The sequence below is a fragment of the Panthera pardus genome, unplaced genomic scaffold (genome assembly GCF_024362965.1).
Source record: "Panthera pardus isolate Hobbes unplaced genomic scaffold, ASM2436296v1 HiC_scaffold_27, whole genome shotgun sequence".
Classification (NCBI taxonomy): Eukaryota; Metazoa; Chordata; class Mammalia; order Carnivora; family Felidae; genus Panthera; species Panthera pardus.
Window position 1 is genome coordinate 6,864,556 of NW_026526843.1, and position 27,294 is coordinate 6,891,849.

The 27,294-nt window shown below is 46.5% G+C and overlaps 2 protein-coding genes across 4 annotated transcripts; one reads left to right on the forward strand and one right to left on the reverse strand.

Annotated features, from left to right (window-relative positions):
* LOC109261168 (small integral membrane protein 10-like protein 2A) lies at window positions 1–3,587 on the reverse strand. 2 transcript variants are annotated; one of them, XM_019439737.2, is made up of 2 exons: window positions 2,830–3,587; window positions 1–1,177 (listed from the first exon to the last, which is right to left on the reverse strand). In XM_019439737.2, exon 1 carries the CDS (start codon window positions 3,437–3,439, stop codon window positions 3,203–3,205), a length of 237 nt encoding a protein of 78 aa, XP_019295282.1. In that variant the 5' UTR covers window positions 3,440–3,587; the 3' UTR covers window positions 1–1,177; window positions 2,830–3,202. The 2 variants fall into 2 exon arrangements, 1 of the variants encoding a protein (XP_019295282.1); XR_002077262.2 differs by lacking the exon at window positions 1–1,177 and adding an exon at window positions 1,805–1,959 and having other exon boundaries at window positions 2,830–2,943.
* On the forward strand, window positions 2,124–26,078 carry CT55 (cancer/testis antigen 55). Of its 2 annotated transcripts, none has more exons than XM_019439735.2 (5): window positions 2,124–2,968; window positions 12,776–12,957; window positions 15,781–15,925; window positions 24,792–24,904; window positions 25,674–26,078. In XM_019439735.2, the coding sequence occupies exons 1-5, from the start codon at window positions 2,782–2,784 to the stop codon at window positions 25,863–25,865; spliced, it is 819 nt and encodes a 272-aa protein (XP_019295280.2). In that variant the 5' UTR covers window positions 2,124–2,781; the 3' UTR covers window positions 25,866–26,078. The 2 variants fall into 2 exon arrangements, with proteins under 2 accessions (XP_019295280.2, XP_019295281.2); XM_019439736.2 differs by lacking the exon at window positions 2,124–2,968 and adding an exon at window positions 9,772–10,281.
* The last annotated feature ends 1,216 nt before the right edge of the window (window positions 26,079–27,294 follow it).

Below are 27,294 nucleotides of genomic sequence, written 5' to 3' on the forward strand. Positions count from 1 at the left end.
TCTGGTCTTATTTTATTTTATTGAACTCAAGGAGTCTTGTTTGGTTTTGTTTTGAACTTAGAGTGACAAGATTTGACAATACCAGAAGCAAGAACATTTCTCAGCAGACAATGCTGACCAGTACAATCACACGCAGGAAAGTGACGCTCATCTTACTCAGCTCGTGTCTCTGATTTTGTAGAAGCTTCGCTGCCTGGAAAACAGACTGCAAATAAATAAAGTGCACTGAGAGCCCATCAGGCAGCCAGGGCCCACGGGGGGACAGGGGAGAGGTGGGGGAGGAAGCACGCTAACTACTCAAGGCCAAAATGGTCAGAAAAGCAGAGGCAGGAACACATGCTGAAGATGTGCGGACCCTCCCCAGTCCCCGGGCCTCGCGCTGAGACTTCCTGCGCCCTCGGGACCGGGGACCCACGGGGGCGGGGCGTCCCAGCAGGGGAGGGGTCTCGGGCCAGGGGCCCTGAGGCTCCCCCCACACTTCTCCCTGTTGGGAAGAGGTGTCATAGGCCCCGGGCAGCTCCAGCTGAGCCACAAGGCTGGAGCCAGGGAGAAGGTCACCCCGAGGGTGAGACCTGGGCTTGACCGGGGCACATCTGTGGATCAGCCCCGAGGAGGCCCCTCGTCCTCTCCTCTCAGGCAGCCCGTGTGGCTCTCGCAGGCTGTCCCCACAGATCTGTGGATGGAGTCAGCAGGCTGGCAGGCTCCCACAAGTGGTTCCGGGTGGAAGGGGATTGGGTGCAGGAGGGGCCACAGGACCGGGGCTCCCAGGACGCTCGGTACAAGGAAGGAAGCCAGTACACCCTGTCTGCGGGGAAACTGCAGGGGATACATGGTGGCCTCGTCTGGCCTCAGTCCCCAGGGCCAGGCAGGCAGAGCCCTTCACCCAGGACCGGGCTTCCAGCTGGACGGCAGAGGAGGGCAGGTGGTGTGACCCTGGGCCACTCTGTCCCTGGGGCTGACCAGACCACTGCGGTTTTCAGTCCCAGGAACTCGGAGCACTGGGGGCCGAGAGCAGCCAGCGGCAGAGCGGCTGTGGGACCGGGGTCTTTCCTGGCTCCCCCGGGGCCGAGCCTGGCCATCCTGGTACAGGGGGAGCAGCACACCCGGGGCCTCCAGGACCATCCAAGCCCATCTAGAGGAGGTTCTCTCGCGTGATCCTGGGCTCGGGGGGCCAAGCCTGGGGACAGAGAGATGGGGTTATGCGTGGGTCCCGGCCCCATCCCCCACACCGGCTTTATCCCTTCACCCTCCTGGTTCCATCACGTTCCCAGGAGCCACGCTACCCCCCACCCCCACTCTGCCACCCAGACTGAGAGGCTTCTGCCGCTCGACTGCTGAGGAGTCCTTGGTCACGCCTGGGGTGGGGTGGCAGGGGAGGCCAGGCTGTGTAGATGAAGGCCTCGGCTCTACAAGGGGTTCTGGGACTGTCTCCCATGTCCATCTCAGCCCCGACTGTCTTCCCTGTGACCTGCCACCCCCCCCCCCCAAGGAAAGCCAGTTCCCCACACTCCCTACCCTGGGCCTCTCTCTCCCCCTAGGTGCCCCGAGGGCCTTGAGGTCCCCTCCCCCACCCCAATCTGTCCTGCCAGGTTTTCTGGAAGACAGGGGACAGATTCAGCCCCACCACTTCCTATGTGTGTGACAAGGGCAAATCTCTTCCTGTCTCAGAGCCCACTTTTCCAATCATGGGGTGGGGAGAACAGAACGCCCTCAAAGTGTTGCTAGGAGGTCTAGTGTGGAGGTGACAGGGTCTCGTCCTTCCCCACGCCAGAACTGGACCGCTGGGTACCCCACCCCTCCATGCCTCTGCCTGGAAGGCCCTTCCTGTCCTCCTGGGCCAGGCCCTTTGCCCAGCAGCTCCCCGGGGCAGCTCTAGGGCCAGGGGCGCCCCTGGGCAGGGATTTGAGTCTCTTGACAAGGCCAGAGAAGGGGCGGGTCACCACCTACAAACACTGGTTCCTGAAAGACAGAAAGAGACAGTGACTTGACAGTGCCTCCTCACCCAGAACACCCCCTCCCCTTTCCCCAAGTGCTGCCTCCTTTACAAGCACCTCTTCCACCTGCTCTCCCCACCCCAGCCAGAGAGCTGCCCTCTGCTCAAGGAGATCCCCATTGCCCCTGGGTGCACAGGGGCTGCTGGAGGCGGCATTCCGTGCCACCTGGCCGGCAGAGGTAGGGGCCGGAGGGAGCGTGGAGCGTGGCTGCGATGGCGGAAGAGCAAGGCTGTGGGGGCAGGGATAGGGCGGAGCAGGCTTCCCACTCGTCCAGGTCTCCAAACGTCCAAACGTCCGGCCCCAGGATGCCCTCAGAGGGGGAGGGGAGCGGGAACAGGCCGAGAGCGGCCCCCCAGCCCCCAACACAGGACAGGAGGCAGTTCTGCCAAGGGCTGGGCGGGAGCTGTGGAGACCCCAGGGGCCTGAGAAGGGGACCGACCAGGGGTTTGGCCAAGAACACAACCACCCTTCCTGTCTGGCCCCACAAGGGGGTGAAAGATGGCAGCATCTTTTCCTTCTAGAGCCTTCCCCGGCGCCTCTCCCAGCCCATTCCCTGGGGTTCCTGTGGCAGCATAGAGGCCTCAGGGGACAGCGGGGCGGAGATGGGCCGACCCTCCGAGATGCCCAGGCCGCCGCCGCCCCTCACCCGTCTGGGAATGAGACCCAGGGAGTCCTGGGCACCTGCGGCCCCCTCTCCCCGCCCCGCCCCGCCCCACCCCTCCCTGGGCAGCTCAGGGGCTGGCTCCCTCGGGTCCAGGGCACAGTTCCTGCCGGCCACCACGATGTCATGGCAAGCGCTCCCGCCGGCCCGAAGCCCCAGCCTCTGGCCTCCTACCTTGTTGGTCAGGGCCAGTCAAGTCCCTGCTGCAGAATTTGTCCTTTCTGCTTCCCCCACCCCGGCCAACGTGAGGGGACAGGTCGGCCGCAGTCAAATGGTGTTTTCTTTCTCGAGCCCGACGGAAAGGACCCGTCTGGTGAGTTTCTGTGCAATGGGTCACCGGTCGCGACGCGTGTGGGCGGGTCGCGGCCGGGGCCCGGCTGGGTGGCTCGGTGGCCCGCGTCCTCCCGCGGAGGTCTAGGGTCCGGGGGCCCCGGCCGCCCCGCCTCCTGCCCCCGCCGCGTGCCGGCGGCCGTCCTCCATGCCGGCGCCCCTGTCCGTCTGGGCCGCGCGCGCCGGTCCCTCTGGCCGGGGCTGCGGCGGCGTGCGCTCACTCGATGCGCACCTGCAGGCGGACGTTGAGCATCACCGAGGCCACCACGTAGAAGTAGGGGAAGTTCATGCGCAGCCGCCAGGCCAGGTCGAAGAAGGTGATCAGGGTGCGCGTGAGCCCCTTGCAGAAGGCGCCGTACGAGCCGCGGGCCGCTGCCGAGCGCGACAGCCGCAGCGCCAGGCCTGACAGGGCCGCCGCCGCCGCCGCCGCCGACAGAGCCGCGGACGCCGCCATGGGCCTGGGCCCGCGCAGGCCCCGCCGACCGACACGAGTGCGAGCGGCCGGGCAGGTGGACGCGAGGCCTGCAGCGCCCCGCCCCGCGCCGCCCTCTGTCACCTCTTCCCTTGCTGGCCCCGGGATGCCCCACCGCCGCCACCTCCGCCACCGCCCCTTCTGAGCAGCTCGCAGAGAGCTCCGCCCACAGAAAGCTCCGCCCCTCGCCGGCTGCCGCAGCGGCCGCCGCCAGTATAACCCCGCCCCCCTCTTGGCCACACCCCTCCCGGGCGCTACAGAGCGGCCGCCGCTGTCATAGACCCGCCTACGGGACCGCCCCGCCTGCAAGCCCCTCCTCCTCCTGGGCTCCCAAGGGCAGAGCCCGAGGGCGTGAGTGGTTTGGAAGGTGGTGCTGCCCAGGGATTGCTTTTGCCGAGTATCCTTGAGTGGAGGGGAGGGCCGGAAGGTCTGGATCGCTATACTGATTCTGTATTGAAGGCCCACTGGGAAGGCTCCCCCGGTTTACCTTATCCCCTGCCCCACCATCTCCTCCGAAAACCCCGCAGGGCGACCTGTTGGATCTTTCTTTAATTCACATTTCTCTGCTAACTCAGCAGAGTTTCCCCAAGCCACAGGCGCATTTTTCCTCTCTGGTATATTTGCTGCTCATGTGTATTTCTTTATTGAATTGCCCTGTTGTCCTTGTTTTTAAATTTTTTTAAAAAATTATTTATTTTGAGATAGAGAGAGAGAGAGAGCATGAGTGGGGTAGGGGCAGAGAGAGAGAGAGGGAGAGAGAATTCCAAGCAGACTCTGCACTGACACAGCACAGAGCTGGAAGTGGGGCTAGAACTCTTGAGCTGTGAGATCATGGCTTGAGCCTAAATCAATCAGATGCTTAGCTGACTGAACCACCCAGGCACCCCCCTCCCCCCACATTCTCATTCTTATACCTGTAGGGAAAGAAAACTTTCCCTCTACACTCTTAGTTTCTATATGTATACACCTCCTAGGTATATGAAATAAATCGACAATAGGCAGATTAACAGCAGAAAAGGTATACACCTTTATTAATTTTTAATATTACCTGTCCAGGGACATCACAGGTAAAAAAAAATGTGAACACCCAGAAAGGCAGTGTGATTTGAGAGGTTATATACCATCTTAATCGGGGAAGGGGATTGGAGATGTAGGCAATTTAGGGGAGACTAAGTGATTTTTTTAGGAAACATGAGTGAGTTCTTAGTAGAACGGACTGGAGATTGGATAGTTTGTGAAAGATTTTGGATGTGGTGTGGATTTCTAGGTTTCCCCCTTGTGGTAAGAATCAGTTTCCCTGGTTGATGAAATTTCTTAGGAGGGGTTTTATGAGAATTGAGTTCCTTTTGGAGGATTTGTCTTTAGGCCCATAAGGGGATGTTAACCTAAAAAATAAAATCGTCAGGGGCACCTGGTGGCTTAGTTGGTTAAGTGTCCAACTTCAGCTCAGTTCATGATCTCGTGGTTTGTGAGTTCAAGCCCAATGACAGGCTCTGTGCTAATAGCTCAGAGCCTGGAGCCTGCTTCAGATTCTGTGTCTCCGTCTCTGTCTCTGCCCCTCCCCTGCTCGCGCACTCTCTCTCTGCCTCTTTCTCAAAAATAAGTAAACGTTTAAAAAAATTTTAATAAAAAATAAAATTATCAGTAATTCACCAGCAAAAACATGTTTATTTGGGAATAGGAGAGAATTACAACCCAGGACAATCAAGCAATGGCTTAATGGTAGGCAAGTCGAGAGAACAAGAGAGGAAGTTTCTTTTATAGAGTAAAGGGGGAGGCTGGGATGGCTGTTATAAACAAAAAGTACGTTAGAGTACATTGGGAGTTTCCAGTATAGTAGATTTTCATTGGCTTGGTTGTGACTGTCTTTCATTGGCTGGGCTTTTGTTGGGGAGGGAGGGAAGGAGAAACATCTTTCTTTTTCCTGCTGGGGTAGTAATAGCTAATGTAGTATCTATTTGAAAGATATGTCGGGGCGCCTGGGTGGCGCAGTCGGTTAAGCGTCCGACTTCAGCCAGGTCACGATCTCGCGGTCCGTGAGTTCGAGCCCCGCGTCAGGCTCTGGGCTGATGGCTCGGAGCCTGGAGCCTGTTTCCGATTCTGTGTCTCGCTCTCTCTCTGCCCCTCCCCCGTTCATGCTCTGTCTCTCTCTGTCCCAAAAATAAATAAAAAACGTTGAAAAAAAAAATTAAAAAAAAAAAAAAAGATATGTCTCTTCCTCTCAGTGTCTGCAATATACAAGGAATGGTAGGTAGGACATAAGGGGTCCCCTTCTGGTCTCCCATGAGGTTTCCTTTTATTAATTTTCACAGAGATTTCAGAGAAAGGCTCTCCCTGCATTTGCTATGTTTCAAGTGCTTTTAGCTCAAAATAATATGCCTAAGTGGCATATTTTGGCATGGTGTGCCCCGAAGTCCTTCAAATCACATGGTGATTTCTAACCACTCCTCTTAATCTATTGTTTGCCCTGGATACTGTACAGGATCGTCTCAGGTTTTCAGTTGCCCTTGTTCATGGCATTTTTTAATGGTGTGCTTAGAAGCACTTCTGTGGTTTCACCCTAATCTTTATTCCAAGGCAAATCCAACTCAAACTTGATCAGTTATTAAAGGCGATTTAATAAATTGTGGAAATAGTCATGCTTGCTTATACACATAACTTTTATTTTTATTTTCTAATTTTTAAGTTTATTTATGTAATTTGAGAGAGAGAGAAAGAGGGTGGGAGAGGGGCAGAGAGAGAGAGAGAGAGAGAGAGAGAGAGAGAGAGAATCCCAAATTCGGGACTGAACCTATGAACTGTGAGGTCATGACCTGAAACCAAGAGTCAGATGCTTAACCTACTGAGTCATGCAGGTGCCCCTATACACATAACTTTTCAAAAAAGCTGTCTGGGGGCGCCTAGGTGACTCACTCTGTTGATTGTTCACTCTTGATTTTGGCTCAGGTCATGATCCCACAACTGGTAAGATTGAACCCCAAGTCGGGCTCTGCACTGAGAGTGCAGAGCCTGCTTTGGATTCTCTCTCTCCCTCTCTCTCTGTCTGCTCCTCCCCCACTCATGAGTGCACATGCTCTTTCTCTCTTTCTCTCTCTCTCTCTCTCTCTTTCAAAATAAATAAATAAACATTAAAAAAAAAGCTGTCTGCAAGAAGTAGATTCACAATGACCCCATCCCAGTTTCACAAGGAGAGCTGGCTTGAGTATTTAGGCTCTCTCAAAATGCCTGTTCACCACCACACTTGAACATCTCTGTGGCATCTCTATAATGGCGTAAGGAACTCAGCAAATCCATATATACTGATCTGGCAATTCCTACCTACATAGTAAAGGGAAACAAGGCAAGCCTGAAGCATCAAAGAAACTGAAGGAGGTGGTAGGGAATAGGACTAATGGGTGGTTCACTTTACCACCCAAACACAAATTTTATCTCTGTTAATACATCCTTCAAAATAGGAAAGAAAGACATTCTCAGATGGAAAAAAATTAAGAGAAATTTTGATCAGCAGATATATCCTTAAAGAATGGCTCAGGGAAGTTTCCTAAATGGAAAGGAAAAGATCACCTGAGGAAGATGGCACTTTAGGAAGGAAAAAGAGTCATTGGAATGGGTAAAAAGAAGAGAAAATATAATAGACTATCTTCTTCTTGAGATTTCAAAATTATTTTGATGGTTGAAGCAAAAATTAGAATTTCATCTCATATGGAGGAAATACTTGACATTTATATTTAAAAGTGAAAAGGTTAGGGGTGCCGGGGTTGCCCAGTTGGTTAAGTGTCTGACTCTTGATTTTGGTTCAGGTCGTGATCTCACGGTTTGTGACTTTGAGCCCCGCATTGGGCTCCACGTTGACACTGTGGACCTGCTTGGGATTTTCTCTCTCCTTTCTCTGCCCCCCCACTCTCTCAAAATAAACAAATATACTTTTAAAAAATTATAAAAGTGAAAAGGTTAAATAGACCTAAATGGAAGTACGATTTCTATACCTCCCTGGAAGTGCTTTAAATTGTCAATGTCAGTACGCTATGATTAGTTATCATGTATACAGCATACCATTTTCTCACTGTTGCTTCTTACCTTATTTTCTCCCTCTCATTCCTGGAAAAATAATGCTCTTATCCACATTTCCAAATCCATTGCAAAAGGAGGAAACCTTTCTGCCTTCTGGATCTGTTCATGGTGTCAGAGACCCCTTGGTCTTACCTGTAACCAATTTGTTCTTAGTCCCAAATGCCACTTCCAATTATACCTACAAGTTTATGGGTGTTACTTATCAAGTTATGCTATTATGGCCCAGTGTCCCCATACCTTGTCTCCATCTTTCTTCAGTCATAACTATATTAGCTCAGTTAAATCCTTCCATCTTTGCAAATTGTGTAATCTTCACCACCTTCCATGTTCTTTTCCTTATCTAAGTGTGTCTTGTCTCCCTGAGCCCAAGGGAAATACAAATCAGCTAATTTTTCTTTGCAAGATTTGTAGAAAGGACTGTTTTAGGATGGGATGGCTTCTTAGAGGATGTTATCCCAACTCTTCTGATTCCTGGCTTGAAAGTGTCAATCAGAAAATTCTGGCTAATGGATCTGTCAATAACCAGACCCCAGCCAGAGTAGTCTGAGTTCCACCTGGTTTCATTTTTGTCTGCAGTGGATGGCATTTCCCATGGACCTAACTGTTCAGGTAACTGGTGAATTGGAGCTCAGTGTTTATTGGGATGTTTGGCTGTCCCTGTCAACATCCATAACAAATCAGAAGCTTTCATTGGTCCATCCCATTAAACCTCTACAGTTGCCTTACATGGGAACTTCCAGGAGATGTATGTGACTCTGGGTTTGCCTCCATAAGGAGAGCCTTTCTTCCTTGGGTCAGAGTAAGTGCCAATGAACACATGATCAGAAATCTCTCCATAACATTAGGAGAGGTAGCTGACTCCACAGCCAATGCAGTGGCAGCTCAGAAACAATCATTTGACTCCCTGGCTAAAATAGTTTGGTGTAATCAAGCAGCCCTTGATCATCTACTTGCTGAACAAGAAAGTGCTTGCGTGATAGTCAAAACCACGTACTACACTCTGGGGAAGTAGAAACGCAATTGCACAAAATGAGAGAACAAGCACATTGGCTACAATGAATTTAACCTAACGATCCATGGTCCTTTGATCTCTTTAGCTGATTACCTTCAGGTTGCGGTTCCGAGTTTAGAACCATTGCTCAAATGGGATTTGTCATATTACTTTCAACTCTGCTTTGTATAATTATTTTTAAGCTTTCTATATGAACCTGATAAACCTTTGTAGAAACAACATGTGGAACAGGGTGATACTAGCCCAATGCTTTGAGATGATCTCCAATGCTTACAACCCTGATAAGATATACACTCTAGATGTGAATGCTGAGAGTTCTCCTTCCTACCCTTCCTTGTTACTAAATGTGATCTTAGCGGTTTCCAACCTGTGTACTTTTCCTCCAATGTGAGATATGGCAACCATGAAGGGTCCTTCCTGGCACTGAGGGACAAAAGCAGTAAATGTGGAAAACCTGACTCTTGATCAGTGATGTTTTAGAGGAAAATGATCAAAAGGGGGAAAATGTGAAAATTAATAAAGGAAACCTCATTTAAAATGGAGTGGGAAAGCCCTAAAGGGAGAGCTCTCACACACTACCACTTGTCAACAACATCTGCAGACCCCAACGGGAAGAAACTTACTTTCCTACCCCAGCAGGAGGAAGGAAGATTTCCTCCTCGCTCAGCAACAACTCAGCCAGTGAGAAACTGCCCCAACTCAGCCAATGAGAGGCCATCACAACCTTGGACTCTCACTCTCCTCCAATGACTTTCCTTCGAAACCACACATCCCAAATTCCTCTCCCCTGTAACTCTTGGTTGATAGCACAGAGCTGGTAGCACGGAGCCTGCTTGGGATTCTCTCTCTCCCTCTCTCTCTGCTTCTCTGTCTCTCTCTCAAAATAAAGTTAAAAAAAGATTAAAAAAAAAGTGGCTCCTGGGACCATAGTGCATAGTGAGTGCCTTGGCACAGTTGGCTCCCTTCCAAGAAGAGCAAGACACAGCCTATTTTGATACAAATATAGACGTGCAAGTTCAGCTTTCCCACAGTATCTGTGGTATCGTTTAACATTGAACAGAAAGCCGTTGCTTAGAGCTGAACACTCACTGATCTCTCTGTGGAGTGAGTATAGGGGTGAGGTGGTGGTGTTGGTAGGGTGGCGGTGGGGGTGGTGGTGTGTGGAGGGCGCCTAGCGACAAAGGAAGAGAAAAGAAGGCCGTGAGGAGTGGGGATTACACATCTGGGAGCAAGGTCCTCGGGGCAAGTTGCTGTGCCACCTTCCAAGACAGGCATCAGGCCCTCCCTACAGAAGCCCACAGAGACCCTCTACTCTCGGAGAGGCGCAAAAAGGGATCACACTGGAAGTGATTTCCGGCTGGCCACCACATTTCCGCTCTCACCTCTGATAGGAGGAGCCATGAAGTCCCGCCCATCAGCTCACGGCTTCTCAGTGGCTTCCACTGAGCCCGCTGTGTTCCCATTGGCTGGATGGTGAGCCCGCTAAAGCCCCTCGTGTGGCAGGCTGAACGAAGGCTCTCATAGGCATTTGTCTGGACGTCGGGTGGTGCTGAGGGGTGGCCGTGGCGTCTGAGCGGCTCTGTGGGAGGCAGAGAAGCAAGCTTGGTGTTGTGTCTGAGGGGCACAGGCTGCCCTAACAACGGGACCATGCTTCGCTTCATTTCCAAGGCTCTTGCCTTCTTCCGTCGGAGGGTGGACTCCTCGGAGGCCGAGAAGGAGCAGCATGTGAAGCTCTTGGAAGGTACTCGATTCGTCTCCTCCTTCCCAGGGGCCTGCACCTAAGGGTGCTCCCCTTTCCTGGCTCAGAAGGGCGCCGCATGCCCCCGGCAATGCCTCCCTGTGAGGACAGGCATCCTAGAGTCCCTGCATGCCCAGAACTCTCCTGTCCTAGGGGATAGTGGTGTAGACAGAGAAGGCCCCTGGGGAGCTGTGCCCGGCCCTTGCATTTCCCCAAGTGCTGTTGGAATTTACATGGTGTAAATGTGGAAATGTGCACCAGATTCCTTTTCATCTTTTCAGTAGTAGTGGATCTCCCTGACTTGAGATTGCATTTCATCTTGTTTCCCAAACACGCGTGTATCTGAAGCCAGGTGGTCAAGTCCTATGTCTGTCGCTGGTCCGCGGCCAGGGGCCACATGTAACTCGCTCCCCTCTGTGTCCTGAACTCCCGCCCCAGGGTCGGGCCCTGAGTGGATGACTCAGGGGACCCCGGTGCAGACGTCCCTTGTGTCGCGGGGCACCCGTGAAACCCGAGAGGGCGTGCCGGGGTGGCCGGTGTCCCTGCGCCGCAGTGCCGAGTTCATCCGCCGCGGTTCATCCGCCGAGCTGAGCGCTTGTGTGTGCCAAGCGCTGGGCTCGGGGCCTTAAGGGGCATTCGTGCCATTCGATCCTCGGAAAGCCCTCACGGGGGAAGTCAGAGTATTGTCCCGTCCGCTTTACAGCCGGGTCAGGGAGACGCGAGCAGGCGAGAGAGGGGGCCCCGGCTGGTCTCCCCCAGGCCCGGAGGCCCAGCAGCCACCCCCTGACGTGTGTGCCCGGGCTCGGAGGCACTTCCTTCCACGGGGTGAGTGTGTGTTTGGTCAGCGTCATCCTCCCAGCTGGGACCCGGCCTTCCTGGTGCCCGGAGGAGTCTCAGCTGAGTCGGCCACAGAAGCCTGTGGCTTAGCTTTAGCGGGAAGCTCTCACTGCCACGTGCGTTAACTGTGTTTTTGCCGAAGGGACAATGCAGAACTTCTGACATATTCTCATGAGCCTAAGTGGCAGTTGCCCTCTTGTCCCGTCCCCTTCTTGTGTTTTATCTTATATATATATTTTTTATTTTTAGCTAATCTCCAACCCAGGGCTCAAACTCACAACCCAGAGATCGAGATTCTTATGCTCTACCGACTGAGCCAGGCAGGTGCCCCTTCTTTGTGTTTTATGATTTCACTTGATAAATTTGACCCATTTAAAAAAAAAAAAAAGGTTTCCAGGATTTTCTTGGCTTCTGAAACCATCATCTATTTTTTCAAGTTTATTTATTTTGAGAGAGAAGAGAGAGCACAAGCAGGGGAGGGGCAGAGAGAACAAGAGAGAGAGAGATCCCAGGCAGGCTCCTCGCTGCCAGCACAGAGCCCAACTGGAAGGCACAAACCGTGAGATTATGATGTGAGCTGAAACCAAGAGTGGGGTGCTTAAAAAACTGAGCCACCCATGTGCCCCCCTGAAACCATAATCTATTATAATCAATATTTCTCGCAGCCTCACTTTAGAGGGCACCTAATGTGTTGTGGTTCATAGTGTGGGCTCTGCAGGCTTAGTCTCTAGGTTCAGATCCAAAATTATGGCTTACTAGGTGTGTTTGTTCAGAAAAAAATAAACCTGAGCGTTTGGGATGCACATTTGGACTAGATTTAAACCCCCAGATCTCTTTATGTGTTTTGTCTGGTGAGATGTTTGAATAATCTCTAGATGCTGCTGCTGCTGCTATCGCTGATAATGATAAAATTCTATAACAATAATGGCCGTTTAAAGACTCTCTAGACGCAGAAGCCATGATAACAACGAACACGTAAGCTCTAACCTGTGGGAGACATTCACAGTGCTAAGCACTTGACATGTACGTGTCAATTAATAATTACAACAACCCTTCCCTCCTCCCCCCGCTTTATTGAGACATAATTTCCACATCACACTCTTAAGTTTAAGGTGTACATGATGCCTTGTTATATGTGTATATTGTGAAATGTTTGCACAATAAGGTTCATGAACACATCCATCACCTTACATAGTTATCCTTTGTGCCTGTGTGTGTGTGTGTGTGTGTGTGTGCGTGTGGTGAGGACATTTAAGATCTCTTCTCTTGGGCAGACATTAAGATTGCCCTGGCTTTACAGATGAAAACAAATTCAGAGAGGTTAAGAAATGTGCCCAGGGTTACACAGATGGTAAAGGGAAGAACTGTGTTCACAGCCAAAGAGTCTGGTTCCAGACCCAGCGCCCTCTATGGCAAAGCTCCACTGCCAAGTGCATTGGGCTGCTGTGCCTTACAGAGAAATGGTGGAACCAACCTTTTAACATGAGCATTCTGCCTCCCAAACACTTAATCACTGTGCCCCTCTGCATCTCAAACTAAGTCCAGCTTATTTCTGTAGCTAGATCATTGTCTACCATATCTTCCCCTGGAAGGCTTTATTTCTCATGGGTACTTACTTTGGAGACTGATTAATGAAACGTTTTGTTTACCCCTCTCTTAGGTGACACCACATTAAAAACTGTACAGGGAGCTGTGACAAAGGTCTGTAAGGACCACGGCTTGATTGATGACTTGATCTACTTCAGTAGTGATGTTGTGACTGACAGTGTGTTTCTGAACGTGGGACAAAAAGTCACTGCCATTGTGGAAGAAGATAAAACATATGGATGGAAAGCGATCAAAGTAAGATTAGTATGAGTTTGGGGGCCATCTTTATTCCTGGGGGGCTTTCAACCTTGCTTCTGTTTATTCAGCCTCTCTAAAGTGACCTGGCATGGCAGAGGTACAGTGGAATTTGAATTCCAATTCACTGTGTTGTGCGGTACACTTGTTCCTATCTTTGTAGTGCTTTCTATTTATAAAAGTAGAAATTGTATATCTATTCTTCAGCACTAAAACTATTTAACAATAATAATTATTAGAGTCTAGATTATTATACTGCAACTTCCTTTTCTCCCCCAAGTAAAGGATTTTTGACTTTGCTGAAATGTAATTGCTAGGTGAACAGACATGCACTTTATTTTTTTAAGTTTATTTATTTATTTTGAGAGAGAGAGAGAGAGAGAGAGAGAGAATTCTAAGCACTAAGCAGGCTCCATGGTCAGGGCAGAGCCCAACTTGGGGCTTGATCCCATGACTCTGGGATCATGACTTGAGCTAAAATCAAGAGTTTGACACTCAACTGATTGAGCCACCCGGGCACCCCAAGAGTCTCCATTTTTAAGGACATAGTTCGATGACATTTTTAGTAAATTGTACAGAGTCATGCAATCATCACCTTAATGTAGACATTTACCATTTTAATAGATACTGTCAAATTATGCTTCAGCTTTATTGTACCAATTGGCACTGTCAACAGCAGGCTGTGAAAATGCCTGTTTGCCAATATTGACAAGGTTGGAAATATTTCAGTCTTCGAAATCTTTTCCAATCTTTAAAAAAAGGCAGTCTCATAATTTTATTTTGCATTTCTTTAAGTGTTGGGGAGAGTACAACAATGTTTTTTTTTTTCTTAGAGCTATTTCTAGTAGGAGCATCAGAGCTGTTTGTACGTTATGGAAATTAGAGCTTTGTTAGAAAATTTATCTTATGAACGTTTTGCCAGTATTTCCTCCAAGACTTTTTTAAAAATTTTTTAATCTGTTGTTTATTTCTGAGAGACAGAGCACGAGTGGGGGAGGGGCAGAGAGAGAGGGAGACACAGAGTCCAAAGCAGGCTCCAGGCCCTGAGCTGTCAGCACAGAGCCCAACGAAGGGCTTGAACTCACGAACTGGGAGATCATGACCTGAGCCAAAGTCAGATGCTTAACAGACTAAGCCACCCAGGCAGCTCTGTTTGTCTTTTTAGAGCTTCCTCCTTCCCCCATTATCTTCCCAACTTTATCTCATGCTCTTTCCCTCTGGGGGCACTGATCTGGAATCTTTTAGTTTTCTTCCTTGTTCTTCTACATTGAGATGTGTTGTCTCTCCTCCCTTGTCATTTCCCTGCCCCTGTCCTCAACCCTACACACATTTGCCAGGTAAAAATCTTTCTCTTTTCTCACAGCCTATATCAAATCCCACTCTCTCCAGGAAGTTGTCCTATATTCTTCTTTTTAAGTTTTTAAAATTTATTAAAATTTTTTTAAGTTTATTGATTGATTTATTTTTGAGAGAGAGAGAGAGACAGAGTGAGCAGGGGAGGGGGAGAGAGAGAGGGAGAGAGAGAATCTGAAGCGGCTCCACACTGTCAGCATGGAGCCCAATGTGGGGCTCAAACTCACAAACCATGAGATCATGACCTGAGCCAAAACCAGTAGTCAGATACTTAACCTACTAAGCCACCCAGGTGCCCCTAAAATTTATTTAAATAATCTCTACATGCATGTGGGGCTCGAACTCACAATTCCAAGATCATGACTGAGCTAGACAGGCACCCTGTTGTCCTATATTCTTTCAGTTTGAAATTCCCTCCCTGCTGGGAATTCGCAGCAGCCAGCATTTGCACTTGGTTTTACCATTTGTCACAACTTGCACTGAATTAGTGATTTTTGTCTTTTACTCCCCTTTGATTGTGACTTGCTGGAGGGCAGGAACAGTGTATCTTTTACCTTCAAATCTAGTACCATCAGTGCATTAAACCTGGTTGGTACACAAATTGTGTTTTTAGACACATTTTAAAAATATATGACATGGGGCTCCTGGGTAGCTCAGTCGGTTAGGCCTTTGACTTCGGCTCAGGTCATGATCTCGCGGTTCGTGAGTTCGAGCCCCAGGTTGGGCTCTGTGCTGACAGCTCAGAGCCTGGAGTCTGCTTCAGATTCTGTTTGTCTGTTTCTCTTTCTCTCTGCCCCTCCCGCACTCGTGCTCTGCCTCTCTCAAGAATAAGTAAACATTAAAAAAATATATGACAGAACAACACAAAGAGTGAGCCCTCATTTAAACAATGAACTTAAGGGGTGCCTGGGTGGCTCAGTTGGTTAAGTGTCCAACTTTGGCTCAGGTCATGGTATCATGGTTCGTGGGTTCAAGCCCCGTGTCAGGCTCTGTGCTGACATCTTGGAGCCTGGAGCCTGCTTATGATTCTGTGTCTCCCTCTCTCTCTGTCCCTCCCCCGCTCGCGCTGTCTCACTCTGTCTCTCAAAGGTGAATAAATGTTAAAAAAATTTAAACAATGGTCTTTAATTAAATATACCGTGTCGATATTGGGTTATCAATTGAACCAATGTACCAATCAAACAAATGCAAGATTCTAGTAATAGGGCAAACTAAGAATGGAGGAGAGGAATGTATGGAAATTTCTGCTCAATTTTTGTAAACTTCTCTAAAAAATAAAGTAATGAAAGATATAAAGCTCACTCATTATTTTATCATCATCTCATGTCTATCATATGTTTGTCAGGTGAAATCTATTCACCACTGTTTGTTATAGTTGTTTAAACCACTTCTTGAATGACAATGATTAAAGTGTGTTTCTGTTTTTTAAATTTGTGTTATGTTTGCAGTAATTGTTTCTTTATTTTGCAGGTGGTTGCTCTCTGTGATAGTTGCCATGGCAATGGAATGTCCAACTCCTACGCTAGAGTTTCATTTGCCTCTGTTACCTCTGCAGAGGAAGGGGCTGACTACATTGATCATACAACTTACTTCTCACTAGATGTTGTTTGTAAAGGTACAATTTACATCTTTTAAAATTTAATATTAGGTTTTATCTATTTTTTCATTTTATAGATTGGATTTGCAGATGGTTATAGGCATCATTTCCAGTGTCAAATTTCAAACACGCTACTTGGCAAGAGGATTTTCACATTAGAACTACTTCTCTAGCATCCTTGGCTCCAATCAGAGGCTCTTTAATGCTTGAGATCGACCTTTGGAGTTGAAGATAACATGCAACAAGGGACAGATACCTAATGTTCTTAAGAATTCATGCTACCATTTGTTACCATTTCATTTATTAGATGCAACAGCTAGTATTTTTGTAATTTTTCCATTCATATAGGCATAAAATTTATAATCTAACAGAAAAACATTAAGGGATGCTCTTTTTTAAAAAATATTTTAAATGCTTTAAAATAAATTTGGAGATAGCCTTGTACCTTTCCGTTGGCTTGCAAACTGGCCCCTGTACATGGAGGGCAAGGAGAGATCAAAGAAACAGGCAAACCCCTCCCAATTGGTAGGTGGCCAGTGTAATAAGCAAGGGAACTTACATACAAGGCTTGTCTTGGGTGGACACCAAGTGAATAGATCTCTGCACCCACCTTCCAGAATCTTAAAAATTTACATAGATGCCTTAATTGCGTTCAGTTACATACACTGTCCAGGCGGTCTCAGCAAAACCTTGATCTCTAAATGCTATGTCCTCCAGCTGTGGGGGTGGTGGGCAGAACATAACATTCCAAAGACAGGGGAGGGGGGTGATGAAGAGCCTCCAGCCACCTGGGGTCCAGCTCATGGGTCAACTGGTGGTCATGTCCTCTTGATAACCTCCTTTAGCATTTTCCGTGTGTGTGTGTGTGTGTGTGTGTGTGTGTGTGTGTACTTTTGTTGAATTCTATTTGGTAATTATCAGGTATAACAATTTGTTGTTTTTAAAAAATTTTTGTAATGTTTATTCATTTTTGAGAGACAGAGAGAGAGAGCGTGAGCGGGGAAGGGGCAGAGAGAGCGGGAGACACAGCATTTGAAGCAGGCTCCAGGCTCCGAGCTGTCAGCACAGAGCCTGAAGCAGGGCCCGAACCCACGAACCGTGAGATCATGACCTGAACGGAAGTCAGGCGCTTAACTGACTGAGCGCCCCAACATTTTGCTGTTTTATGCCTAAAGCTGTAATTTGTTAATTTGTTTAAGTTATTTGAGTTTAACTCAGCACATGATAGAGTGCTTGGTATCGGCAAGACCAAGATAAGTAAGACTTTATTAAACCATGCCTACAAAGAGCTCACAGTCTAACTGGGAGAGATAGACATGTGGATACATTAAAAGAACATGATGAGGGGCGCCTGGGTGGCTCATTGGTTGAGTGTCAGACTTCAGCTCAGGTCATGATCTCACAATTCGTGGGTTCAAGCCCCTCGTCTGGCTCTGTGCTGACAGCTCGGAGCCTGGAGCCTGCTTCGGATTCTGTGTCTCCCTCTCTCTGCCCCTCCCCACTCACACTCTCTCTCTTGCTCTCAAAAATAAATAAAACATTAAAAAAAAAGAACATGATGAAAACAACACTACTGAGCAGAGGAGAGAAAATGACTGCTACAGGGAGACTTGGGGAAGGCTGCCTGGGTGAGATGCTTTCCCAGCTGGGCTCCACAGCCCTGCAACCCCCTGCCAGGCTGGGTTTTGAAAGATGAATAGAAGTAAAAATTTTGTACCTGTTTAAGCCCAACCAGATGCTGTTTAGCTTGAACACAAAAGGGGAAGTTAGTTCAGCCACACTGCATCTTTCCATTTGGTTTTTCTTGGATTAAAAAGCCAGGACTTGACCTTAGTTGGTAACCATGGAAGTCCCCAAAGATGGTTATCTGGTGGCAGCTAGGATTTTAAGACATGTTTAGTTAGAAATACCCAATTCTAAGAGAAAAGGCCCCTGTGATTGCTAAGCTCCAAAGTCAACTTCCTGGTTCATATAACCATGCCAACTGGAAGTCACTGCCAACAGTAGTAGCCCTTGCTAGCAGAATTCTTCTCAATATGGGAAACACTTGAACATGTTTGTAATGCCAAAGGGATTGATTGAAGGTGCAGGAGAGAGCAGGAAGGACTGATGGAACCAGGGCCCTGAGGCATAAATAGAGGCCAGGACCCAAATCACGGGTGAAGGGATTTACTGCTACAAAAATAAATCAAGTGAATCAGAATAATAGACTTCTCCAGGGTAAGAAAGGGGGTAGATTAAAAAGACCTGAGCACCTAATCAGTCATGGTTAGAATTGTCAAAACAGCTGCTGTTGATGTGATTATGAAACCCAATGAAAATGGCAAAAGACAATTCCAATTTAAAAGCATAATGGGAATCTAAAAAAAGGAAAAATTGAGTGAAAGTTTTTGGTCCCACACAATGGGAAATCAGTGTGTATTCTCTTCTTGATGTTCATGCAACAGAAATATTTGAACATCTGGCTCTGTTCCAGGTCCTATTTTCCTAATATTTGCATTCTAAGGAGCTAGATCGCAGGCAGTCGGCAAGTAACCTCCACCCCCCAAAAAAGAGAGAGAGAGTTCCAGGTTGTTCTTTACCGTCTAGGACTTGAACTAGGTGCTGTAATAGTACAACAGGAGGGTACGGTGTGGTAGGGTTTGCTATAGACAGCAATTTAGGGAAGGAAGTGATACTTGAGACCTGAAGAAGGAGCCAGCTGGGGAAAATATTTGGAGTCAGGGAATAGGGGCCTGCGATGGGAACTGAAGGGAGGAGAGGGTGGCGGGAGGGTGGTGAGTATGTGTGGTATGACCCGAGTGTGAAATGGTTTGAGATGAGGTTGTAAGTGCCAGTAGGATCCAAATGGGATAGAACCTGGTCCCGTGTGAAGGGCATAATTTACACTAGATTTACTCCTGTCGAGAACCTTTTGGGATAACCTTGATGCGGTCAGTTCTAATCAGATGGGATAGGTGACAGAAAGAGTGGTAAGCAGGTTGAGGAGTGAGTGGGAAGTGAATATATGGAGACCGTTGTGGGACAGGAGCGTGGAAGAGAGCAGCTGAGAGTGTGTGTTCTTCTTGGCACAGCCTGAATGTGTTTATGTGTCAGTGAGAGGTGCTCTAATGGGTGCTTCGGGGCCCAAGATCCCATTTGTTTGGACTTGCCTCACAGGATGGTGGTGATCAGTCCCCATTATGCACACAAGATTTGAGGGTTTAGGTCCATGAGTGTTACTCATGGGAAATAGTTAATGTCAGTATTGGGTCCATGATTGTATTTTGTATGTGAATAAACAATAAATCTTAACCATTTTGGTGAAGGATACTAAAATGGAATTGAGCCTTCAAGACCCTCAGGGCAGGGGGGGGCCTACCAAGTGCATAATGTTGCGATTTCATTCCCCTTTATTTTTCAGGTTATGTGTTAATATGGTCCTATATCATCCTACATATCCTTATGTAACCAGTGCGACCTGAGTTAGAAACCTGAGGTCACAAATAAGGTTATTTCTTTATTTTTCAGAATATATTGGCTTGAGTGCCCACTTGAAAGATTAAAAAAAAATTCTGTGTAACCTTCTTATCCCTTTTTGGACTTTCCCTCATGCCTTGAAGTGTCCAACTGTACAATGTCTTACTCAGGTCAGAGGTAGCTTCCTGTTTCAATATGCCACTATAGTGACCAATAGTCACTAAAAAACCCTGTCCTTCAGCTTCTGACATTCTTATGCTTGAATTTAGGAGACTGGAGTGGGCAGGGAGATGGAATATTTATTTCCCTAGATACCTCATTTCCAGGCTGTACTTTGGCAATGACTTTATACATCTACCAAAGGCCATAGCTTTTGTAGGGCAACTCTCTCCTTCAGCTATAGCTATAGGGGGTGACCATATCCTCCGTTGTCCAATCTGAGTCATTAAAAAATTTTTTTTAATGTTTATTTATTTTGAGAGAGGGAGAGTGTATGCAAACAGGGAAAGGGCAGAGAGCGAGAGAGAGAGAGAGAAAGAGAGAATCCCAAGCAGGCTCCATTCTGCCAGCACACAGCCTGATTCAGGACTCGAACTCATGAACCACGACACCATGACCTGAGCCAAAACCAAGAGTCACCAACTGACTCTTAACCAACTGAGCCACCCAGGGACCCCCAATCTGAGTCATTTTTTGAGACTAAAATGGGGTGTTACAATTAATTAAAATTAAATCAGCTTTTGAGTTATTTATCTATGACTAACAAATTGGTTTTAAGTTTGGACATTTAAAATAGTATTAATACATCTTTCAAAAACAAAATTAGTTCTAAAAAAGAACGTCTCAGAGTCCATCAACAGAAACATTTGAATGTTTCATCAAATTGTGATCCAGTGGCAAATTTGTAGGTTTTCTTAATTTCCTTCCATCCTGCTATGGATAGAAATATCTCCAATACAAAATAAGAGCTGCATATGAAGATTTTTGCCACACTCTGAAATGTTCTTAAATATAATCATCTGATTTCAAATTTGTACAGCAGTTGAGCTCTGATGGTTCAATTTGCTCACTCTTCCATTTTTGAGGGGAGGGAATTTTTGACCTCTCTCCCTGCAAATTTCATGTGGGTAAATGTAATTCTCCAAAACCTTCCAAACCTGAATTTTGGCACTATGTTGGTTGAATTTTTTTATTAAAGGCTTCCAACTGATTTTAAACAGACTGTAACCAAACTTAAAAGGACTCGTTTCCAAAAAAAAAAAAAAAATCACTACCATAGTAAGACAGTTGGGCTGATTTCACAGTCCTTCGGAGGCTCAAATCTGATTGATCTGTATAAGAAACAGAAGAAAGTAGTAAGAAAAAAGAGAAAAGTCACCATTCTGAGTCATTATCTTTTTTTGTTTGTTACTAAGTAAACTCTACCCCCAAGGTGGGGCTTGAACTCATGACCCCAAGATCAAGAGACATGTGCTCTGCTGACTGAGCCAGCCAGGGACCTGCTGAGTCATTATCTTTTTGTATTCAGTATTAACTTTGTCCCAGAGGTTTGTAGTTCTGTTATTTTGAATATGTAAATACACACAGGTCTACACACGTACACACATGTCTTCTAAATTTTGATTACTACAGCTTTGGTTTCAGTTGGTTGAATATCATGGATGTTTGGATGCGGGTATGAATTATGCTTGCACCACAACCAATTCCAATTACATTTCTGTTCCATCAGTTTTTTATTTTTATTAAAAATTTTTTTTTAATGTTTACTTATTATTGAGAGACAGAGACAGAGCACAAGTGTGGGAGGGGCAGAGAGAGGAGACACAGAATCTGAAGCAGGCTCCAGGCTCTGAGCTGTCAGCACAGAGCCCGACGTGGGGCTGGAACCCACAGATGGCGAGATCATGACCTGAGCCGAAGTCAGACACTTAACTGACTGAGCCACCCAGGTGCCCCCCATCAATTTTTTAATTTTCCAAGAACAGTATGTTTACTATGATACTTTGTTCCAAATTTGTAATTATGTTAGCACTGCAAAAACAAGGGCCCCTGGGTGGTCAGTCCCTTAAGCCTCTGACTCTTGATTTCGGCTCAGGTCATGATCTCAGGGTCGTGAGACTGAGCCCCATGTTGGGCTCAGCGTGGAGCTTGGTGTGTGTAGCCTACTTGGGATTCTTTCTCTCTCCCTTTCTCTCTCCCTCTCTCTGTCCCTACCTGACTTGTGCTCTCTTTCTCTCAAAATAAATTAATCTAAAAAAAAACACTGCAAAAACAAAAGAGTATATTCCCAGTGTAAGGCTTTTTTTATGTTTCAAGTTTTTATTTAAATTTTAGTTAGTTAAAATATGGTGTAATATTAGTTTCAGGAGTAGAATTTAGTGATTCATCACTTACATATAACACCCAGTGCTCATCACAAGTGCCCTCCTTAATGCCCACTACCCTTCCAGCAACTCTCAGTTTGTTCTCTAAGAATCTGTTTTATGGTTTTCCTCTCTTTCTCCTATGTTAATCTGTTTGGTTTCTTAAATTCCACGTATGACTGAAATCATACGCTGTCTTTCTCTGACTGACTTATTTCACTTAGCATAATACACACCAGCTTCATCCATGTTGTTGCAAATGGCAAGATTTCATTCTTTTTGATGGCTGAGGAATATTCCCTTGTACATATACCACATCTTTATGCATTCATCAGTTGGTGGGCATTTGGGTTCTTTCCATTACTTGGCTATTGTTGATAATGCTACCCCAGTGTAGGACTTTTATACTGAATTTGTAACAGCATTTGTACTAATATTAGCTATTTTGCCTCTGCCAGAGAGAACTTTCACAACTTTTGCCGAAGCTCTTCAGGCAAAGATCAAGTTAGGCTTAGTACTTGTCTCAGAGGGGAGAACACACACCATGGTGGAACCATGGCATGTCTCAGTTACAGGGTATCAGGAAGAAGCTGTTATAGGCTTTGAGATTTAGTTGGGTGATCTGGGGGAGGGTGTAAGGAAGCGAGGGTTAACCCTAAATTGGATGCTGTCAGTGATTGGTTATTTTGTGGGTGGCACAGTAGCCTTGCTTTTTTTCATGCTTAGACAAAATTATGAAATGGCTTTGTTCTATTTCATTTTGTCATAGTCTCAGGGTGACTTTATCTGAGGTTGTATCCTATGAGATTGTTTACGTCTAACAGGAAAGCAAAATGGCCTGGCTGTGTCAGACCACACTTAATAGTTATGATATTGAATTCTAATTATCATAGTATAATATTATAATATTATTACAGTTATAATACTGAGGTCTAGCTGTGACTAGTTTTGGACATTAGAGGCTGATCATTTTCTCTCTTACTTTGATTCCATGATTTGGATGGAAGGAATCAAACCATTACTGGAATTCACTTAACTCTTCTTTAAAGCATCTGGCATCATTTGATCATTTGTGAAGTTCTTCTCCTAATGGACCTAAGATCTTAACAGCTATTGTTAAACTCTTGCAATGTACCTAAGAAAAATTGTAATACAACATTGTTGAAATTATGTTAGAGCAGTTATTTGATAAAAGAAAAGTCATGCATCATAGAATTATATGTCAATGTACCTTTTGTAACTTCTCATGTTAACTTGTGGTCTTTGGGCACTGTTTCTTAAAATATCTACTAAGTTGTAAGGTAAAAGCTTCAGGGGATCTAGTCCTCTGGTTTTCTTATGGATAGTGATATCACTATGGCCCCTATGGTGGAGAGTAAATGTTGACAGACCAAATGTTGTTTTGGTCTACTCGGCTGCTGTAACAAAACACCATAGGCTCAGTGACTTAAACAATAGAAATTTATTTTCCCACAGTTCTGAAAGCTGGACATCCAAGACTGAGGTTTCAGCCAATTTGGTTTCTGGTGAGAACTCTTTTTGACTTACAGTTTCTGGCTTACAGCTTCCAGTTCACCAAGTCTTTTTTTTTTTTTTTTTTAATTTTTAACATTTATTCATTGTTGTGAGACAGAGAGAGACAGAGCACGAGTGGGGGAGGGGCAGAGAGAGGGACACACAGAATCTGAAGCAGGCTCCAGGCTCTGAGCTGTCAGCCCAGAGCCTGATGTGGGGCTTGAACTCACGAGCTGTGAGATCATGACCTGAGCTGAAGGCAGACGCTTCACCGACTGAGCCACCCAGGTGCCCCTCAGTTCACCAAGTCTTCATGTGACCTTTCCTTGGTGTGTGTGAGGGAGAGAGAGAGAGAGAGAGCACAAGCTCTCAGTGTCTCTCCTTACAAGGACACAAATCCTGTTGGGTTAAGGCCCCTTGCTTATGAGCTTATTTATTTATTTATTTATTTATTTATTTTTATTTATCTCTACAACCAACACAGGGCTTGAACTCACAACCCCAAGATCAAGAGTCACGTGCTTTACTGACTGAGCCAGCCAGACGCCCCTCCTTATGAGCTCATTTAATATTAGTTACTTCCTTAGAGGCCCATCTCCAAATACAGCCTCACTGGAGGTCAGGGATTCGACATAAGAATTTTAGGGGGCACAGACATTCAGTCCATAGCACAGATGACTTACATAGTTCATGTATTCATCAACTTTCCTGGAAAATTAATTCATTACTCATTTTTCCCTAAGCACACATTCATTCTTTTGCTCATTGCTGCCAAAAAGGTTTATTGAAAACTAAAAAAAGGGGTTACCAAACTATTAAACAGATAAGTACTTATAGATTTGTACTATAACAGGAACATTCAGTGTATGACAAGATATCTGAGCTGAGTTTTCCTGTTAATGTTTCATGTAAACATAACCTAGGGTGTCTCACATTTCCCAGTGGTCCTCCCAACTTGATAGCTTGGAAGAATCTTGCCATTTTTAGGCTGTGGCATGTATTTGGGCTGATTATGTGCCAGGCACTGTTCTGTGAGTTTTATATGTACTGACGGTTGTCCCTTTACTCTCTGTGGTAAGTACTACAATTATGCTTCTCATTTTATAGATGAAGAAGTCAAGGTACAAACAGGTTAAGTAACTTGACCAAGGTTGCAAGCTGAGTAAGTGGCAGCGTCAAGGTTTGAACCGAGGCAGCCGGATTCATACTTGTGCCCTGACTTATGTACTTCCCTGCCTATCCAGAAAGACTTGTGAATGTGACCAATGTTTGAAGAAATCCCATGGTGCTCTCAAAGAGATTGCCCTGTGATGCCCACTTGATGCTTTTCTCCAAAAGACTTTGTTAAACCAGGGAGAAAATCAACGCATAAAGGGTTATAAACATCCTTTCTGACAGAAATACTTACAGGTTACTTGTTTTAAAAGGTTCAAAGTGTGCTTTCAATGTAATAGAAACTATCTTAGGGTATTACAACGTCAAAGTAATGGTGAAGCATAATATTACCAAGAATATTCCAACTCGACTTCTCTCCATGGCTGTTTTAGGTTTTGAGCCTTACCAAGGAGACCGAGTAGAAGTTGAGTTTTCCACCCAATCAGACACGTTGGGCAGAAGAGCCCTGTTGGTGAAGCCTCTGAGACATAAGCATGTGCATGAGGTAGTTCGTTTGCATGTAGCTCTTGTCGTCTGTTTCTGCTTCTCCTCCCACTAGTGATTATTGCTGCTGCTCGTGATCCCGTGGGGTGTGTTGGGAAAACCATTCTTTGCCATAGAGGGTTCTAATTTTTCATGGAATGGACCGTGCTTCTGAAGGGAAAGAATTCAGGAATTCTATGGAACACACATGTAATTAAAATCTAAATTAGGTAGTTTACTTGGGAGGTATTGAAGTGCTCTGAGAGCAACCATAATAGAAAACAAATCATGTTGAGGGAATTGTTGGGGAAGAATGAATGGAGAGCTTGTGGGACCAGAGCTTGCAGTAAATGCTGGGTGTGATTTAGGTAGTGGAGATGGGAAATGCGTGGGAAAGTCAGTTTGCAGAAAAGGACAGATGGCATTTGGGATGTGACCCAGGAAGTAGGGCAGTGACATTTGTTGGCCACCACATCTCTTTCTCACTCTACCCCTTTCACTCTCTCAACCATTAGGAGAAAGTTTAATGGACATTGAGTGTTATATTTAGAGCAGCATTTCTAATCCTAGACCAGGGCCCCACCTGCAGGGAACCTGACTTAGCTGCTGTGAGGTGGGGTCTGGCAGCATGGGTAGTCTTACAGAGTGCTCCGGATGTGACAAATATGGTGGCCAGGCTGGGAGTCACTGATTTAGAGTGACCTACAGATTAAGGCCAGAGAGAGGAGCTGCGGACCTTGTTACAGCGTACAAAGCTTTTACATGAACGTTTCTGTTATCTGTAATTACAGGCCTACATTACTAGCCTACATGGAAGAAATGGGGTGATAGATGACAGCATCTTTTTCACCTTGGAATCTCTGAAGCTTCCCGTTGGATACACACCTCAAATATATGATGTTGTTAATGCTGTCGTGGTGGAGAGCAGTCAGTCCTGCTATATGTGGAGAGCAATCTCCATGACTCCAGTGAAAAGGTGGTAATGAGAAAACAGCATTTGTAGTCCCTGTGAAGCTTTTCTTCTCTTGTCAGTAAAGAGCCTGGTTTGAAAGTGTTTTGTGATAAATAGTTCAGTAAACCTCAGGAATTAATTCAAATGCAACCTTTCAAGTCCTGTGTGGGTTGGCTCAGTGGAGTGTACCTTCTGGATAGTGGTCAGCAGTTTTCGTTATTGATTAAAGACATTTTCATCGTAACTCTTTGTGATAATCTTGTTTGTGATTTTCTCCTTTTAGTGGGTCTGTTTATTTTTTAAGTTAACCCACATCCTCTGGAGTTTTTTCACCTTTAGAACAGTTTCTCATCTAAGAAACTTTGCTTTTTTTTTTTTAATTTTTTTTAACGTTTATTTATTTTTGAGACAGAGAGAGACAGAGCATGAACAGGGGAGGGGCAGAGAGAGAGGGAGACACAGAATCTGAAACAGGCTCCAGGCTCTGAGCTGTCAGCACAGAGCCCGACGCGGGGCTCGAACTCACGGACCGCGAGATCGTGACCTGAGCCGAAGTCGGCCGCCTAACCGACTGAGCCACCCAGGCGCCCCAGAAACTTTGTTTTTAAGACACAGTGTGCATCATGGTTTAAAAAAAATATTCTGAGTCTACATTACAGATCCTTGAGATCACCCAACCATGTTGTAGTTAGTTCCCCCACGTTGTGGTCAATAAGTGGAGTCAATATCTTCTAGATTTTAGGTATTCACTCGTTGATTCACTTTAGAAATAGTGATTGCCTTCTACATGCCAGGTGCACGTAGGGGTTACGGCCTTGAACACAAAGGTCGCCCTGATGGAACTTGCCTTCTGTTAATGCCCATCTGGCTCCCAGAGTCATGGGGTCACAGGACAGAAAGGAGTAATTGGGGGCAGTATCGGCTCCAGGTCCCCACGAAAGTCGTCCTGCTACAGCAGCACCACACCCTGTGGGAACTACAGAGAAGCCCGCAATTGGGCCGGAGAGACACAGGGGCTGTGGATTCTCCCACTTCCCCACTGTAGTCTCCCGCTGGGTTGATGTGAGGGATAGTGTTCTTGACACCGACAGTGGCTTACCACGGTCCTCGATCGTCTTTCTCACCCCCGTCAGGGCATCACCTTGGTCTCCCTGGATGGATGACGTCATGACAATAGGACCGGGGAGCAGGAAGTATCCATCTGAGTTGTGTTGGAAACAAGGTTTTAATAAGTCACATGAAAACACAGGGACCTGCCACCCCAAGTTTCTGGGGCTCCAGTGTTCTGCGGTAGAGCTTCCCGACCAGTGTGCTGGGAGTGAGTAGCAGATGTGCTGATGCACAGATTCCCCTCCGCTCATTCAGGCATCTTTACAAATGGAGGAAAGAAACCAGTCCTCTTGAGCAGCACCAGCCAGCTACAGCCCGTGTGCCAAATCTGACCCGTGCCTGTTTTAAAC

Coding starts and splice junctions, on each gene's coding strand:
- CT55 (XM_019439735.2), top strand. CDS start 2,782: ATGGCAAGCGCTCCCGCCGGCCCGAAGCCCCAGCCTCTGGCCTCCTAC. Junction 12,958..15,780: donor ATGGATGGAAAGCGATCAAA/GTAAGATTAGTA, acceptor TTTATTTTGCAG/GTGGTTGCTCTCTGTGATAG. Junction 15,926..24,791: donor ACTAGATGTTGTTTGTAAAG/GTACAATTTACA, acceptor TGGCTGTTTTAG/GTTTTGAGCCTTACCAAGGA.
- LOC109261168 (XM_019439737.2), bottom strand. CDS start 3,439: ATGGCGGCGTCCGCGGCTCTGTCGGCGGCGGCGGCGGCGGCGGCCCTG.